Here is a 17,658-nt window from a genome sequence, read left to right as displayed (position 1 = left end):
ATATTGATCGGAAATCTCACCTCCTGAGATTCCCAAACCCCTTGTGCCGTCAGATACCCCCACACAGCTCCCCAACCTGTAAGACTTGCATCTGTTGAGATTATAGTCCAGGTCGGAAGAACAAAGAAGCCCCCTGAACTAAACGATGGTGATCTGTCCACCATGTCAGAGAGTGTCGTATAATCGGTTTAAATATATTAATTGAGATATCTTTGAGTAATCTCTGCACCATTGGTTCAGCATACAGAGCTGAAGAGGTCGCATGTGAAAACGAGCAAAGGAGATCGCATCTGATGCGGCAGTCCTAAGACCTAAAATTTCCATGCATAAGGCTACCAAAGGGAATGATTGTGACTGAAGGTTTTGACAAGCTGATATCAATGTTAAACTTCTCTTGTCTGACAAGGACAGAGTCATAGACACTGAATCTATCTAGAAACCTAAAAAGGTTACCCTTGTCTGAGGAATCAATTAACTGATTAGTAAATTGATCCTCCAACCATGAACTTGAAGAAACAACACAAGTCGATTCGTATGAGATTCTTCGAAAATGAGAAGACTGAGCAAGTACCCAGATATCGTCCAATAAGGAAATACCAAAACCCTGTTCTCTGATTACAGAAAGAAGGGCACCGAGAACCTTTGAAAAAAAATTCTTGGAACTGAGGCTAGGCCAAACGGTAGAGCCACAAAACTGGTAATGCTTGTCTAAAAAGAGAATCTCAGACACTAAAAGTGATCTGGATGAATCGGAATATGCAGATACACATCCTGTAAATCTATTGTAGACATATAATGCCCTTGCTAAACAAAAGGCAGGATAGTCCTACAGTAACCATCTTGAATGTTGGTATCCTTACATAACGATTCAATATTGATAGATCCGGAACTGGTCTGAAGGAATTGACCTTCTTTGGTACAATGAAGAGATAAAATAAAACCCCAGCCCCTGTTCCAGAACTGGAACTGGCATAATTACTCCAGCCAACTCTAGATCTGAAACACATTTCAGAAATGCTGAGCCTTTGCTGTGTTAACTGGGACACGGGAAAGAAAAAAAAAAATCTCTTAGCAGGAGGCCTTAACTGAAGCCAATTCTGTACCTTTCTGAAACAATGTTCTGAAACCAGAAATTGAGAACGGAATTGATCCAAATTTCTTTGAAGAAAACGTAATCTGCCCCATACCAGCTGAGCTGGAATAAAGTCCGCACCTTCATGGGTACTTAGGAGCTGGCTATAGGTTTTCTATAAGGCTTGGATATATTCCAAACTGGAAATAGTTTCCAAACTGATACCGCTCCTGAGGATGAAGGATCAGGCTTTTGTTCCTTATTGTGAGGAAAGGAACGAAAATGATTATTAGACCTAAATTTACCTTAGATTTTTTATCCTTTGGTAAAAAAGTTCCCTTCCTTCCAGAAACAGTTGAGATAATAATTTATTACCCTGGAAAGAAAGGGAAAGCAAAGTTGACTTAGAAGACATATCAGCATTCCAAGTTTAATCCATAAAGCTTTTCTAGCTAAAATAGCTAGAGACATATACCTGACATCAACTCTAATGATATCAAAAGATGGTATCACCAATAAAATTATTAGCATGTTATAGAATAATAATAATAATGCTATAAAATTATGATCTGTTACTTGTTGCGCTAAAGCTTCTAACCAAAAAGTTGAAGCTGCAGCAACATCCGCTAAAAATATAGCAGGTCTAATAAGATTACCTGAACATAAGTAAGCTTTTCTTAGAAAGGATTCAATTTTCCTATCTAAAGGATCCTTAAATTAAGTACTATCTGCCGTAGGAATAGTAGCACATATAGCAGGAGTAGAGACAACCCCATAACCTTAGGGATTTTGTCCCAAAAAACTCTAATCTGTCAGATGGCACAGGATATAATTGCTTAAACGTTTAGAAGGAGTAAAAGAATTACCCAAATTATTCCATTCCCTGGAAATTACTTCAGAAATAGCATCAGGGAGACTAAACACTTCTGGAATAACTACAGGAGATTTAAAAACCTTTTTTAAAAGTTTAGATTTAGTATCAAGAGGACCAGAATCCTCTATTTCTAATGCAATTAATACTTCTTTAAATAAAGAACGAATAAATTCCATCTTGAACAAATACAAAGATTTATCAGCATCAACCTCTGAGACAGAAACCTCTGAACCAGAAGAACCATTATCAGTATCAGAATGATGATGTTCATTTAAAAATTCATCTGAAAAAAGAGAAGTTTTAAAAGACTTTTATGTAAACTAGAAGGAGAAATAACAGACATAGCCTTCTTAATGGATTTAAAAAAAAAAATCTCTTATGTTTATCAGGAACACTCTGAAAATTAGATGTTGATGGAACAGCAACAGGTAATGTAACAGTACTAAAGGAAATTTTATCTGCATTAATATGTTTGTCATGACATGCAATACAAACAACAGCTGGAGAAACAGATACCAAAAATTATAGCAGATACACTTAGCTTGGTAGCTCCAGCACTAGACCGCGATTTTCCTGTAGTATCTTCTGACTCAGATGCAACGTGAGACATCTTGCAATATGTAAGAGAAAAAACAACATATAAAGCAAAATTGATCAAATTCCTTAAATGACAGTTTCAGTAATGGGAAAAAATGTCAAAGAACAAGCTTCTAGCAACCAGAAGCAATGAAAAAATAAGACTTAAATAATGTGGAGACAAAAGCGACGCCCTTATTTTTTTAGCGCCAAATAAGACGCCCACATTATTTGGCGCCTAAATGCTTTTGGCGCCAAAAATGACGCCACATCCGGAACGCCGACATTTTTGGCGCAAAATAACGTCAAAAAATGACGCAACTTCCGTCGACACGTATGACGCCGGAAACGGAAAATAATTTTTGCGCCAAAAAAGTCCGCGCCAAGAATGACGCAATAAAATGAAGCATTTTCAGCCCCCGCGAGCCTAACAGCCCACAGGGAAAAAAGAGTCAAATTTTTGAAGGTAAGAAAAAATGATTAATTCAAATGCATTATCCCAAATATGAAACTGACTGTCTGAAAAATAAGGAAAGTTGAACATTCTGAGTCAAGGCAAATAAATGTTTGAATACATATATTTAGAACTTTATAAACAAAGTGCCCAACCATAGCTTAGAGTGTCACAAAAAATAAGATTTACTTACCCCAGGACACTCATCTACATGTTTGTAGAAAGCCAAACCAGTACTGAAACGAGAATCAGCAGAGGTAATGGTATATATAAGAGTATATCGTCGATCTGAAAAGGGAGGTAAGAGATGAATCTCTACGACCGATAACAGAGAACCTATGAAATAGACCCCGTAGAAGGAGATCACTGCATTCAAATAGGCAATACTCTCCTCACATCCCTCTGACATTCACTGCACGCTGAGAGGAAAACCGGGCTCCAACTTGCTGCGGAGCGCATATCAACGTAGAATCTAGCACAAACTTACTTCACCACCTCCATCGGAGGCAAAGTTTGTAAAACTGAATTGTGGGTGTGGTGAGGGGTGTATTTATAGGCATTTTAAGGTTTGGGAAACTTTGCCCCTCCTGGTAGGAATGTATATCCCATACGTCACTAGCTCATGGACTCTTGCTAATTACATGAAAGAAAGTCTTTTTGTATGATGAACTGATAGTTGGTATTTGGCAGCCTCCTCTTCACCAGATGATCCAGAGAAGAACTATAAAACAGAAAACAGAGGGGCGCCTCATGTGTAGTATTATCTTGGTGATGACAGAGATATAATTGAATAGCCAAATCGGTACTCACATATTCCACAAGCACACTTATGTGCTGGTAGGGACAGGCTGTAGATTTGTATAGGTGTGACAGCTCACCCTTTCTGAGATATTTCCAATACAGTGATGCTGCAGCAAGTGAAAAAGCAAACAAAAAGCACTATATGTGCAGACCATTAAAAGTAAAACATAGGTGTGTACTTAGTAGCAGAAGATGGGTACTCACATACTCCCATAGCACACCAATGTGCTAGTAGATGCAGGCTGCAGATTCAGACAGGTGTGGCAGCTCACCCAAACAGATAATCCTTCAAGTATTGATGAAATGAGAAGAGATGCAGGTTTAGAGCTTTCCAGTGGCTGTGTCCTTCTCAGTACAAATGAGCAGGTGGTAGGAAATGAATTCCACTCCAAAGATAGAAGTTAAAAAATATTTATTAAAAACAAGTAAAAAATTAAAACAACACCAAGGTTGTTACATAGACTGGATTATAGGGTCACACAGTTGGCCCCAATAATTGCAACGCGTTTCTCGGTTTACAAACTGTTGCCTGATGAAACAGTTTGTAAACCGAGAAACGCGTTGCAATTATTGGGGCCAACTGGGTGACCCTATAATCCACTCTATGTAACAACCTTGGTGTTGTTTTAATTTTTTACTTGTTTTTAATAAATATTTTTTAACTTCTATCTTTGGAGTGGAATTCATTTCCTACCACCTGCTCATTTGTACTGAGAAGGACACAGCCACTGGAAAGCTCTAAACCTGCATCTCTTCTCATGTCATCAATACTTGAAGGATTATCTGTTTGGGTGAGCTGCCACACCTGTCTGAATCTGCAGCCTGCATCTACTAGCACATTGGTGTGCTATGGGAGTATGTAAGTACCCATCTTCTGCTACTAAGTACACACCTATGTTTTACTTTTAATGGTCTGCACATATAGTGCTTTTTGTTTGCTTTTTCACTTGCTGCAGCATCACTGTATTGGAAATATCTCAGAAAGGGTGAGCTGTCACACCTATACAAATCTACAGCCTGTCCCTACCAGCACATAAGTGTGCTTGTGGAATATGTGAGTACCAATTTGGCTATTCAATTATATCTCTGTCATCACCGAGATAATACTACACATGAGGCGCCCCTCTGTTGTTTTCTGTTTTATAGATCCGTTATCATTACAGCGATACCTTAGTGTATGTTTAATAATTTATCAGGAGACTGCTGACAGTTCTGCAGCAGATGTAATGCCATATTGCGTTACACATGTTAAAGGAACAGTATACACCAATTTTTATATAACTGCATGTAATACTACTACTATAAAGAAGAATATGCACAGATACTGATCTAAAGATCCAGTATAAAACTTACTTAGAACTACCAGTTTAGCACTGTTGATGGGTTAGGCTGGGACCCCCACTGAAAGAGGCTGAGAGCAGAGCCCCCCTCTCCTGGATATGAAAAGACCGATTATACAAAAAGAATCAATCGGAAGTCTGAATACATCAATATACATTTTACACTTTGGGGCTTGGTTAAAAGTCTGAATATCAGCACAATGTTATTTAAAATTAAAGGGCCCTAATACCCAAATGTTGAAACACTTGAAAGTGATGCAGCATAGCTGTAAAAAGCTGACTAGAAAATATCACCTGACCATCTCTATGTAAAAAAGAAAGATATTTTACCTCGAAAGTTCCTCAGTAGCCACATCCCATTGTAAAGGACTTCTAAGCAGCAAATCAGTATGTCTGTCCGAGGACAGCGAAAGGTGCGAGCATTCGTGCACACTCATATTATTTCCCTATTCAGTTTGAGGAAGTTTACAATGAAATCTCATGAGAGTTAAGTGAAATCTCATGAGATCACAGCAAAAGAGTTCATGACCTCAGCACTGCTGATGCTGATTGGCTGCTGTTCATTTATTCATTTTTTTTTTTTTTTTTTACCTGCAGCTGAGTATAACTTTTTACACAAAACTTGCTCTGCTGAGCTGAGGAAATTGTGAGGTAAAATATCTTCCTTTTTTACATAGAGATGCTCAGGTGATATTTTCCTGTCAGCTTTTTACACTTATACTGCATCAGTTTGAAGTGATTTAGCATATGAGTATTATGTCCCTTTAAGCAAAGCTATACATTTTTACAAAAACACCCCCAGATGGGTTATATAAATGGATCTTCTACAAAACATTTATGCAAAATGGTGATCACACCAATATGTAATTGTTAATTCATTTAGACCAATCAGTCAGACAGTCTCTGTCTTGGTAGATATCCCCCATTCCAGTATCTCAAGGGATGGGTTTGCTATGTCCGTCATCGAAAATAATTACTACGGACACCAGATTTTCAGGTCTCAGGAGACGAGGCTATCAATTAAATGTTTTGGAGCTTTGTGTGATTTTCATAGCATTTCAGGCTTGCTCTCTTTTCAAATCAGTTCCTTTCATTCACTTTCATTCTGAGAACATCAAGACAGTATCCTGTTTAAATCCTCAGGGTGGTACCTGTAGCTCTCTGGTGATGAAAGAGGTGTCTTGTATACTGAGTTGGGCAGAAGTTCATCAGTGCTACATCTCAGCAATTCACATTCCTGGGTCAACAACTTGGAAGTGGATTATCTAAGTTTTCTGACTTTACATTCATGGGAATGGTCCCTCAATCAGAAGATTTATGACCAGTTGGTGCATGCTGGGGTCTTTCAGAGATAAATCTAATTACGCCCCGTCTGAACTACAAGCTTTCCAGATATGGGTCAAGGTTGAGAGATCCTCAGGCGGAATTCATAGACTAGCATCTACCACAACATCATGATCTACTGTTTCAAGTTTTATCAAACTCTTCAGTCTCTCAGTTTGACTGCTTGGAGATTGAATGCTTAGTTCTTTCTAAAAGAGGTTTTTCTGATTCTGTAATTGAGATCTTGGTTCAGGTTCGTAAGACTGTTACTAGAGCAATTTACCACAATGCAATGCTCCATAACTTATCCGCCTGCTCTGAGGCCGCGGACAGAAATCGACCTGATCGAATAAGGCCGCAAATCTGCAGGGGGCGGCATTGCACCAGCAATTCACAAGAACTTCTGGTGCAATGATAAATGCTGACAGCGTATGCTGTCAGCATTTATTAATGTGCAGCAGACATGATACCCTACATCGTTTTATGTCCGCTAGCACTATGATAAATATACAACAAAGTGTGGGGAAATTTGAATATTCAGTTGTTATCTTGGAAGGTTTTGTTTTTCTTACCTATTTGCTCAGCTAGGAGAGTATCTGATTTGCCAGCTCTCTCATTTAATCCACCGTATTTGCTTTTCATCAGTACAAAGCAGTTTTAGAAGCCTTGTCCAGTTTTCATCCCAAGGTAGTTTCTTCAGAGAAATTGTGGTATCCTTCTTATGTCCTAATCCAAAATCATCAAAATGAAAGATTATTACATAATCTGGATGTGCATTAAAAATTCTATTTCCAGGCTTCTAAGGACATCTGTCAGTCCAGAAGCTTGTTTGTTTTATTTTCAGGTAAGCGTAAGGGTCAAAAGGCTTAAGCTTTATGGTTAAAAAGTTTGTTTCACAGGGCTTACTTGGAGGCAGGACTATCACTGCCTTTAAGAATTACAACTCATTCTATTTCTACTTCTTGGGCTTTTAAGAATGAAGCTTCAGTAGAACAAATTTGCAAGGTTGCAATTTGGGCATCTTTCACTAAATTTGATAATTTTGATGTGTTTACCTCAGCTGAAGCAGCTTTTGGGAGGGAGGTCCTTCAGGTTGTGGTCCCTGGTAAATAGATGCCTGCATTTCCTTTTCTTTTTGTCCTACCCATTTTTTCTTGTGGACTCCACAGCTTGGCTAATAGTTCCCAAGCTGTAAGGACTTATGCATTCTCACCACTTAAAGAAAGAATATTCTTACCTGAAAAAATTCCTTTCTTTCTTGGTGGTGTGAGTTCATGAACCCACCCATATTTTTCCTAGTTGGTGTCAGTTCTAGTGTGCGCCTCTTTACCCTACTATCCTTCTTTCTTCTTCCTCCTATTCTTGGCTAATTGCTATATGTAATACTGTGAAGTTCAAGGAAGTAGTAGGAATATATTAATGATCTGGTGTAGGGTGTCTTTGCCTCCTCTTGGTGGCCAGGTGATGAATTCTCAACAGTAAGGAATTGTGGACTTTCACCACCAAGAAAGAAAGGTATTTATCAGGTAATAATAAATTATGTTTTTTTTATTTTGAAGAATTGTGGTGTGGAGAAGGTTTACATTTTAGGGGACTGGATAAGGTTAGCTGGGGTCAAGATAAGGGTTTATTGCAGTTTGGGGGCTGTACATAGTTAAAGTTACTAGAGGTTTTGTGGCTTGGCTATGCATAGATAGAATTTATTTAGGCGGTTGTTAGGCCATGATAAGGGATACAGGGCTATAAGACGTTTCTATATGGCATTGGTGAACAGTGTTATAATGGCTGGGGTCCTAACCTGGCTAGTTGTAGCCCACATAGCTTGCTCTTGTTACAGATGTGCAGGTCTGTTGTAATGTGGATAGAAAAACTGGTAGTGTCTCCTTTTTTATCAACCCTTTAGCAGCTGTTGTGTTGTTTGATAAGTTGTTCCATCTTTATGATACTCCACCACCCAACTGATGCATTATAGTAACACAGTATTGTACCTTAGTAGATCTTATAACTAAATTCACTATGTTAGATTATTGCTTGAAAATATTTATTAAATGTTTTGGTAGATACTACACGTTTTAATGTAAATCTTATACATAATAATACAATAATATAATTTTGTGTTGTGTTTAATGCACAAACAGATAGATTACAAGTTTTGAGCGCTATAGGGAAATTAACGAACGCAACAAAAGTGGTGTTATTTAATCCCCTATAGCGCTGCCATTACAAGTTTTAAAAAAAACAGGCTTGTGCGGGTGATATGGCTGCGTTGAGCTCCATACCTCACCAAAAATAAGTGCTGTGTTTGACGTGCTCGTGCAAGCTTTGCCCATAGATATCAATGGGGAGAGCGGATCAGAAAAAAACACCTTCGATCGTGGAATGAAAAGCTCCATAACACAGCCCCATTGATGTCTATGGGAAAAAGAGAATATGGTTTAAACCTAACACCCTAACATAAACCCTACGTCTAAACACCACTAATCTGCTGCCCCCGACATCGCCGACGCCTTGCCTACAGTTATTAACCCCTAATCTGCCGCTCCCGATATCGCCGCCACCTAAATAAAGGTATTAACCCCTAATCTGCCGCTCCCGATATTGCCGCCACTATACTAAAGTTATTAACCCCTATTCTGCCGCACCCCAACATTGCAGCAACTAAATAAAGCTATTAACCCCTAAACCTCTGGCCTCCCACATAACTACCACTAAATAAACCTATTAACCCCTAAACGGCCAGCCCCCACATCGCAACAACCTAAATTAAACTATTAACCCCTAAACCTAACCCTAACACCCTTACCCTTAGTTACAATTATTAACTAAATAATACCTATTTAAAACTAAATACATAAATACCTGTAAAATAAAACCTAAGCTAGCTACAATATAACTAATAGTTATATTGGGGCTAGCTTTGGTTTTATTTTTATTTAACAGGTAAGTTTGTATTTATTTTAACTAGGTAGACTAGTTAGTAAATAGATATTAACTCTTTACTAACCACCTAGTTAAAATAAATACAAACTTACCTGTGAAATAAAACCTAACCTGCCTTACACTAAAACCTAACATTACAAAAAATAAAAAAACCTACCATTGCAAAAAATAAAAAACCTACCATTACAAAAAAATAAAAAAAAACCTACCATTCCAAAAAAAACAAAATTATCCAAAAAAAATAAAATTATTCCTATTCTAATACCCTTTTAAAAAAAAAACACCCCAAAATAAAATAAAAAGCCTAATCTAAAATAAACTACCAAGGGCCCTTAAAAGGGCCTTTTGTAGGGCATTGCCCTAAGTTAAACAGCTCTTTTGCTAAAAAAATAAAACACCCGCAAACATTATACAAACCCCCATACCCCAAACTACCAAGGGCCCTTAAAAGGGCCTTTTGTAGGGCATTGCCCTAAGTTAAACAGCTCTTTTGCTAAAAAAAACACCCCCTAAAAAAATACATTATTATTATTATTATCATTTATTTGTATAGCGCCGCCAAATTCCACAAAATAACAAACAAATTATCAAAAATAACAAAAAAAAATCCTATTCTAATACCCATTAAAAAAAAAACACCCCAAAATAAAAAACCTAATCTAGAATAATCTACCAATGGTCCTTAAAAGGGCCTTTTGTAGGGCATTACCCTAAAGATATCAGCTCTTTTTGTGACAAAAAAACCTAAGCTACCCATTGCCCTGAAAAGGGCATTTGTATGGGCATTGCCCTCAAAAGGGCATTTAGCTTTTTTACTGCCCAAACCCTAATCTAAAAATAAAACCCACCCAAAAAGCCCTTAAAGAAATCTAACACTAATCCCAAGACGATCCGATTACAGTTTTTGAAGTCCCGCTTGAACGATATTCATCCCGGCGGAGAAGTCCTCATCTAGATGGCAAAAAGTCTTCATCCAGGCGGCCTCTTCAATCTTCATCCCGGCGAAAAAGTACCCATCCAAGCGGCGAGAAGTCTTGAAATCAGCCAATAGGATTTAAGCAGCTCTCATTCTATTGGCTGATTCGAATCAGCCAATAGAATGAGAGCTGCTTAAATCCTATTGGCAGATTTGAACAGCCAAAAGGATTTAAGCAGCTCTAATTCCTATTGGCTGATTAAAATTTTTCATCCAATAGGAATGCAAGTGACACCATCTTGAATCACGTACCTTGCATTAAAGATCCAGTGTACGGCGGCGACCATATGAAAAGGATGTTCTGCGCTGGATGTCTTCAGGATGGACCCACTCCACACACCAGCGGGATCAAGATAGAAGATGCCGCCTGGATGAAGATTGAAGAGGCTGCCTGGATGAGGATTTCTCCGCCAGGATGAAGATCGTTCAAGTGGGACTTCAAGGACTGTAAGTGGATCGTCAGGGGTTAGTGTTAGGTTTATTTAAGGTTTTTTTGGGTGGGTTTTATTTTTAGATTAGGGTCTGGGCAGTAAAAGAACTAAATGCCCTTTTAAGGGCAATGCCCATACAAATGTTCTTTTCAGGGCAATGGGGAGCTTAGGTTATTTTAGATTTTTTATTTGGGGGGGTTGTTTAGGTGGGGCCTTTTAAGGGCTATTGGTAGTTTATTGTAGGCTAGGGTTTTTTTTATTTTAGGGGGGCTTTTTTATTTTGATAGGGCTATTAGATTAGGTGTAATTCTTTTTTATTTTTGATAATGTGTTGTTTTTTTCGTAATTTAGTGCTTTTTATTTTTTGTAAGTTAGCGTTAATTTTTTTTGTAATTTAGTAATTTTTAATAAGGTTAAATAGTATATTTAAATAATTTGAGAAGGGATAGGGTTTTTTAATATGTAATTTAGTTAATTTAATTGGTTGTTTAATTTAATTGTAGTATAATAGTTAGGGTAGCTTAATTAATAATTTAATATAGTTTATTTTAATTCTACAGGTAAGTTTAAATTTATTTTAAGATAGGGATGTTTTAATTTTTTTAATTTTAATTTAAAGTTAGCGGGTTGTTAGGTTTAGGGGTTAATAGCTTAATTTAGTTTATGGCGATGTGGGGCGCTGGCGGTTTAGGGGTTAATAGGTTTAGTTAGTGGTAGTGATGTGGGAGGCCAGAGGTTTAGGGGTTAATACGTTTATTTAGTGGAGGCGGGGTCCGGGAGTGGCAGGATAGAGGTTAATAACTTTATTTAGGTTGCGGCGATGTCGGGGAACGGCGGAATAGGGGTTAATAACATTATGTAGGTGGCGGCGATGTCGGGGGTGGCAGATTAGTGGTGTTTAGACTCAGGGCTTATGTTAGGGTGTTAGGTGTAAACGTTACTTGTTTTCAACCATATAAATCAATAGGATATCTGGCAGCATCGAACATAAGCTTTCGCTGCTTTCAGACTCCCATTGATTTCTATGGCATTCACGGCCTCCAGGGTGGCGGATTGAAAACCAGGTATGCTGGGCCAGAATAGCCGCGAGCGTACCTGTTAGAAATTTGATAACTGGCAAAAAGTGTCAGATAGAGCCGAATGTGTATTCGGAACATGTATAATGAAGTAAGCATTGATCTGCATCGGATTGAGACCGGTGGATCGTATGTTACGTCACAAATTTCAACTTTTGGCGGTCTGTAGGCTTTGATAACTTGGTCGGATCAATCTCACAACAATTACGCTGTAATATTTGCGGTTGACGGCTTGATACATATTCCCCAATTTGTTTATATAACTTGCCAGTGGAAATTTCAGAAGTGATTATTGTTTACCATGGGAACCATTAGCCAAGCATTAATACAGAGAAACGAGACAGATTCATATATTACATATAATGTGTTGGCTTATGTTATAAAAGTACAAACAACTCTTCCATAATAGTAATTTCCCACCAAGCTTTGTGTGTATTCTAAATAACCTTTTGCTACTTAAACAAGCATCTGCCGGGCTATTAACAAGCCATGCTTGTTCCTGTATCATCCATCTAATCATCCTCTATGGGGGCTACCAGAAATGGACCCCAAAGAGATATATCTGCATAATCCTGATGAGATCCATATAGTCAATATATATATATATATATATATATATATATATATATATATATATATATATATATATAGTAGAAATCCTTAATTTATAGAAAGCTGCCTGGTATTTCAGAATGGGTCATCTTTCTAGATGGGATCAGACTGATGTACTACAAGAGAGTTATCCTCTGTGAAATACAAAAAGGGTCTCACATTGGCTGGATCCATAGCTGGTATCATCCTATAGGTGCAGCTATTAAGCACTTTTGTTTCCAAGTTTTTCATTTATGCATATAGTGTATGTTTTGCCACAAATAATTGTAAATGCTGGCAAGCCCTATTATTTTTGTCCAAAAATACATGTATCCAATAAATATATTAAAAACATTAGCTTTGTTTTATCAGGTTCGGAGCAGAGCAACCAGTATACATCAATATAATTAGAGATCCAGTCAACCGATTTCTTTCCAATTACTTTTTCCGAAGATTTGGTGACTGGAGAGGGGAACAGAATCACATGATCCGTACTCCCGGCATGAAAGAAGAGGAAAGATACCTGGTAAGTGCATTTTATCCTTATTCTGCTTAGCAGGTTAAATCCTACTGGACAAAATATTGATTCTGCTGTTTGGAAATAGCATTATTTGGATGGGTCCACCATAAAAATAGTTACTGTGTGAGAACACAGTGCATGTAACAAGCGAAGGAACACAGTAACTAGCATCATTAACAGGCAGTCATGAATGTGAACAAAGACTTTTTTTTTTTTTTTATTCTTTTTATTGAGAGTATCACACATGAAAAAAAACTCATAGTTACAGCAGATAGCAAAGGAACATCAGAATCAAGCACCAACACAGTTGAGCACATTGTCATATATTAATCTTGCAACATAACCTTAGTTCCGATGTTTGTAACATATTTGTGTCATGAACTTATCCCAAATGTGTTTACCTCTCACAGATTTTATATTTTATAATACTCCCCACTCCCACCCCTCTGCTCCCCCCAACTTTTACCCAAACTGTCAAAACTCCCTCCCACACCCTGTAATCCCAAACTTATAGGACCTCATGAGCTAGCTTTTTAAGATGTCACTTAGTGAGCAGCGTGAAGAGGGGGAGAAAAAAAAAAAAAAGAGAGGGAAAGGAGGGGAAAGGAAGGGTTATAATTGTCTCTCCCATCTCCCTCTCCTTCTGTAGTCTTTAGGAGTTCCTTGGATAAAGTATGTGTGCCCACTCGCCCCTCAAGGAGTTCTCCAAGAATATCTCAGAGTGCTGAAATGGTAGTAAAATCTGTCTTTGAATTTGGAGTTCAAAAGTCAAAATCAGTCTGCGCCATTTCCTTAAAAACAAGTTAAGCCTATTACCGACATCTACCCTGGTGTCTACCTGTTCTATAAATAAGTGAGTTTTCAGGATGTTACGAAAGTAAGCTATAGTAGGTCTTGTCCTCTTGGTCCAATGATTTAGGATACACTTTCGTGCAAGTAGGATAGTCATGGTCAGTTCTATGTCACAGTGTTTATATTGGGCATCCCAGTTTAGAAACAAGATATCTGTGGAATTGAGGGAGATTGGGATCTTCAATTTCTTGTTGATCCAGTATTGCAATTGATGCCAGAATTGTCGAATCACTGGGCAATCCCATATGCAGTGTAACAGACCCGGGGCCTCCGCCGCGCATTTAGAACATTTATTAGGGCAGTTAGGTACCCACTTGACCAGTCTTTTAGGGGTCAGGTAAGCTCTATGTAAAAATTTAGTTTGGGTTTCTCTGAGATTCACCGAGAGAGTCGCCTTTCTATCTTTCTCTAATGCGTTCCGGGTCTCCTCCACTGTAATCCCCGGGACTCCCTCCCTCTCCCATCCCATCACAGCAGACGACTGTATTTTCGTCAGTCTATCCTGCAGAAATGTTTGATAGATCTCTGATAGAGAGAATCTGCCCATTTTAAAAAGGGACTGAGTAAGTCGAAAAGGGGAAGTCCGGATTATCCCTAATCAGTGTGTTCAAATAATGACGCGTCTGCAAGTAGGCATAAAAGTGAGCATTCGGAAGATTAAACTCCCTTTGCAGCATAGAAAAGGATTTTACCGAGCGGGTCAGGGGCTCCAGCAAGGATCCCACCGACTTCAGACCCAGTTTCTCCCAATAGTCAAAGGGTTTCATATCCAACCCCGCTGGGAAGTCCGGATTGTTGTGCAGGGGAAGATAGACAGAGCTGTGGTAGCTTTTTTTTAAGAATTTATGTGCCTGGTGCCAAGCTCTTAATGGGTCACGGTATAGCAAGTTCATGCCCACCAATTTAGCCGCTCCAGATTTCGCCATGTGTGGCAAATATGCCAGGGAGATACACCCAAGGGCTGCACGTTCCAAGTTAGGCCTGTAAAAGTGTTGTGTATCCACCTGCCAGTCTAGAACCAAACGGATCAGTGCTGCCCAGTTGTAAAGTTTAAAGTCCGGCAGGGAGAGACCCCCCTTTAGGTATGGCATAGATAATTTATCTGTCGATATTCAGGGTTTACCCCCCTCCAGACAAAAAGTCGTGTTGCCGCATTCAATAATTTCACATCTGACTTCGTCAGTAATAGAGGCAGCATAAGTAGCGGGTATATGAGGCGGGGAAGAACCACCATCTTCACTAGGCTGATCCTACCCACTAGCGACAAGGGAAGAGATTTCCAGCTTCTCATTAAACTACAGAGCTTGGCACACAGGGGGGTTAGATTCACAGAGTATATCTTATTGGGATTGACAGGGATATGAATTCCAAGATAAGTTAGACTCTGGGAGGCCGGTACAAACGGATAGTCATGCACACTGCCTTTTTTTTTATTTAACCACAGGATCTCTGATTTTTGCATATTGACTTTGTACCCTGAGAAGGAGCCAAAGTCGCTCAGGGTTTGCAAAATTGAGGGGATATGCAGCTTCGGATCCTGCACGAACAACATCATATCGTCCACATATAATGCCAGCTGTTGGGGGGGCCCTCCCATGTCGATACCTGGGAAGATTCGGCGCAGCTTTATTGCCAGTGGCTCTAGGGCCATATTGAATAGGAGCGGCGACAGGGGACAGCCTTGTCTAGTGCCTCGCCAAAAAGTCACATTGGGGGAGAACGTGTTGTTTACACATATGTTCGCAACGGGAGAGGAGTATAGGTTTTTGAGGAAAGCCGTGAAGGGGCCTGAGATATTGAACTTGGTCATAGTGTGAAACAGGTGACTCCATTCCACCCTATCAAAGGCCTTCTCTGCGTCCAGGGACAGCAGGAAGGCCTACGGAAGCAGTTTGTGCACTCCATTGTGATTTCCATCCCAGAAATACCGAAGCAAGTGTAGCACTCGTCGGATATTAACTACTGATGATCTCGCATGCATAAAGCCGGTTTGATCTTCATGGATCACCTCTGGCAGGATGAATTTGAGGCGCTCTGCAAGTAGTTTCGTAAGAATCTTATAGTCTGCATTAAGCAGCGATATCGGTCTATACGACTCAGGGAGAAGAGTGTCTTTTCCCGCTTTAGGGATAAGGGTAATATAAGCCGCAGAAAACGAACTGGATGGAGTGTCGGCCGCCGAGAAGTATGTCGTGAACAGGTCTGTCAGCACTGGGACTACCTGTGGTTTCAGCATGCGATAGAACTCGATGGGTAATCCATCAGGGCCAGCCGCTTTGCCCAATGCTAGTGATGCTATCGTTTTACCTACTTCCTCCCTAGAGATAGGCGCATTCAGCTTGTCCAACTGATCATCTGTGATCCATGGTAAGTGAATTGAGCTCCAGAAGTCTCTCAGGACCTCTTCAGAACAGTTTTGGTCACTGGTGTACAGCCGGGAGTAGTAGGAGGCAAATGCCTCTGCTATTCTCTTGGGTTCCCTGACCACTTTGTCACCGTCTCTGAGGGCAGGTATAAAGCGTTTTGAGGTTTTTAAATTGACCAAGGAGGCCAACAACCTACCCGACCTGTCACCGTACCTGTAGTATTTACCTCTGGTCCTTAAAAGGGTTTGAGATGCCTGATAAGCCAGGAGTGCTTCATACTCATTTTTGACAGCAATGTATTTCTGGTGATGCGACCTCGTAGGTCCATTAAGATAGGTTGAGTATGCGGCAGCTAAGCCGGTTCTAAGTGCTTCCAGTCGCTCTGCATGAACTTTTCTTTTGCGGGAGAGAAAAGCCAAAATGTCCCCTGCTAGCACCACCTTCGCAGTTTGCCAGAAAAGTTTGGGCGTTGCCAGGTGTTGCGCATTATTCGAGTGGAAATCATCTCAACACTTGACAATGTACTGCTGGAATTCCTGAGATGTGATTAAGTATTGTGGGAACCTAAGAGTTCGCCTCTCATTTGGTGGATCTACCGCATCAAGGAAGAGCCCCACAGGGGCGTGATCAGACACCATCACCTCACCTATCTTGGCGTCTAAGATCCGCGGGATCAAAGAGTTAGAGGTCAGAAACATGTCAATGCGGGACATTGTGGGCAAAGCCCGGGAGACACATGTATAGTCTCTTCCGTCCGGATAGAGTTTACGCCAGATGTCAACAACATCCAGAGAAGAAGTTAGAGCTTGAAAAATTTCAAATTCAAATTTACCATCCGATTTAACTTGCGTTCCAGGGGCAGCCCTAGAGGCGTCCCTGAGCCTGTCACACCGCGGGTTGGGAGCCAGGTTAAAATCCCCTCCGATGATAAGGGCAGAGCCCAGAAAAGGAGTCAGGACTCCAATCAGATTTTCCCAGAACATCCTATCCCTCTGGTTGGGGGCATAAACATTACATAGAACATATTTTTTATTGGCTATTGTGGTTTGTACAATAAGGTACTGGCCCTCTGTGTCTTTAGTCACTACCGTGTCTGTGAGCTCTAGTTTCTTCCCAAATAAAATTGCTACACCTCGGCTGGCACTCTTATATGAAGCAAACTCAGCTTTACCCACCCAGTCTCTCTCTAGTTTAGCGTGCTCAATGTCAGTCAGGTGCGTCTCTTGTAAGAACGCGACATCAGCTCTTTTTTTCCTCAATTGAGTAAGTATGGTCTTTCTCTTTATAGGGGAGTGAATACCTCCCACATTCCAGGAGTATATATTAAATTATAGCATTGCGTAAGATACCTCGTGAGAGAGACAAAAAAAAAAAAAAAAGGGGGGGGGAAGAAGGGGATAGGGGATCTTCACGCTGTCACATACCTCTTGATAGTTTTCAGTTCTCCAGTGTAATACAGGGTCTTG

General features: G+C 39.8%; 1 protein-coding gene across 1 annotated transcript in view; it reads left to right on the top strand.

Moving 5' to 3' along the window:
* The window catches only part of UST (uronyl 2-sulfotransferase), a 735,125-nt gene that overhangs the window by 591,683 nt on the left and 125,784 nt on the right, over positions 1 to 17,658 (top strand). Inside the window, exon 5 of the mRNA XM_053710638.1 lies at positions 12,827 to 12,980. Within this exon, the coding sequence (XP_053566613.1) occupies positions 12,827 to 12,980 (154 nt within the window). The remainder of the gene's footprint in view (positions 1 to 12,826; positions 12,981 to 17,658) is intronic.

This window comes from Bombina bombina, chromosome 4, assembly GCF_027579735.1.
Source record: "Bombina bombina isolate aBomBom1 chromosome 4, aBomBom1.pri, whole genome shotgun sequence".
Lineage (NCBI taxonomy): Eukaryota > Metazoa > Chordata > Amphibia > Anura > Bombinatoridae > Bombina > Bombina bombina.
Note: the sequence above shows the minus strand (reverse complement) of the source record. Positions and strands in the feature narration are given on the sequence as shown.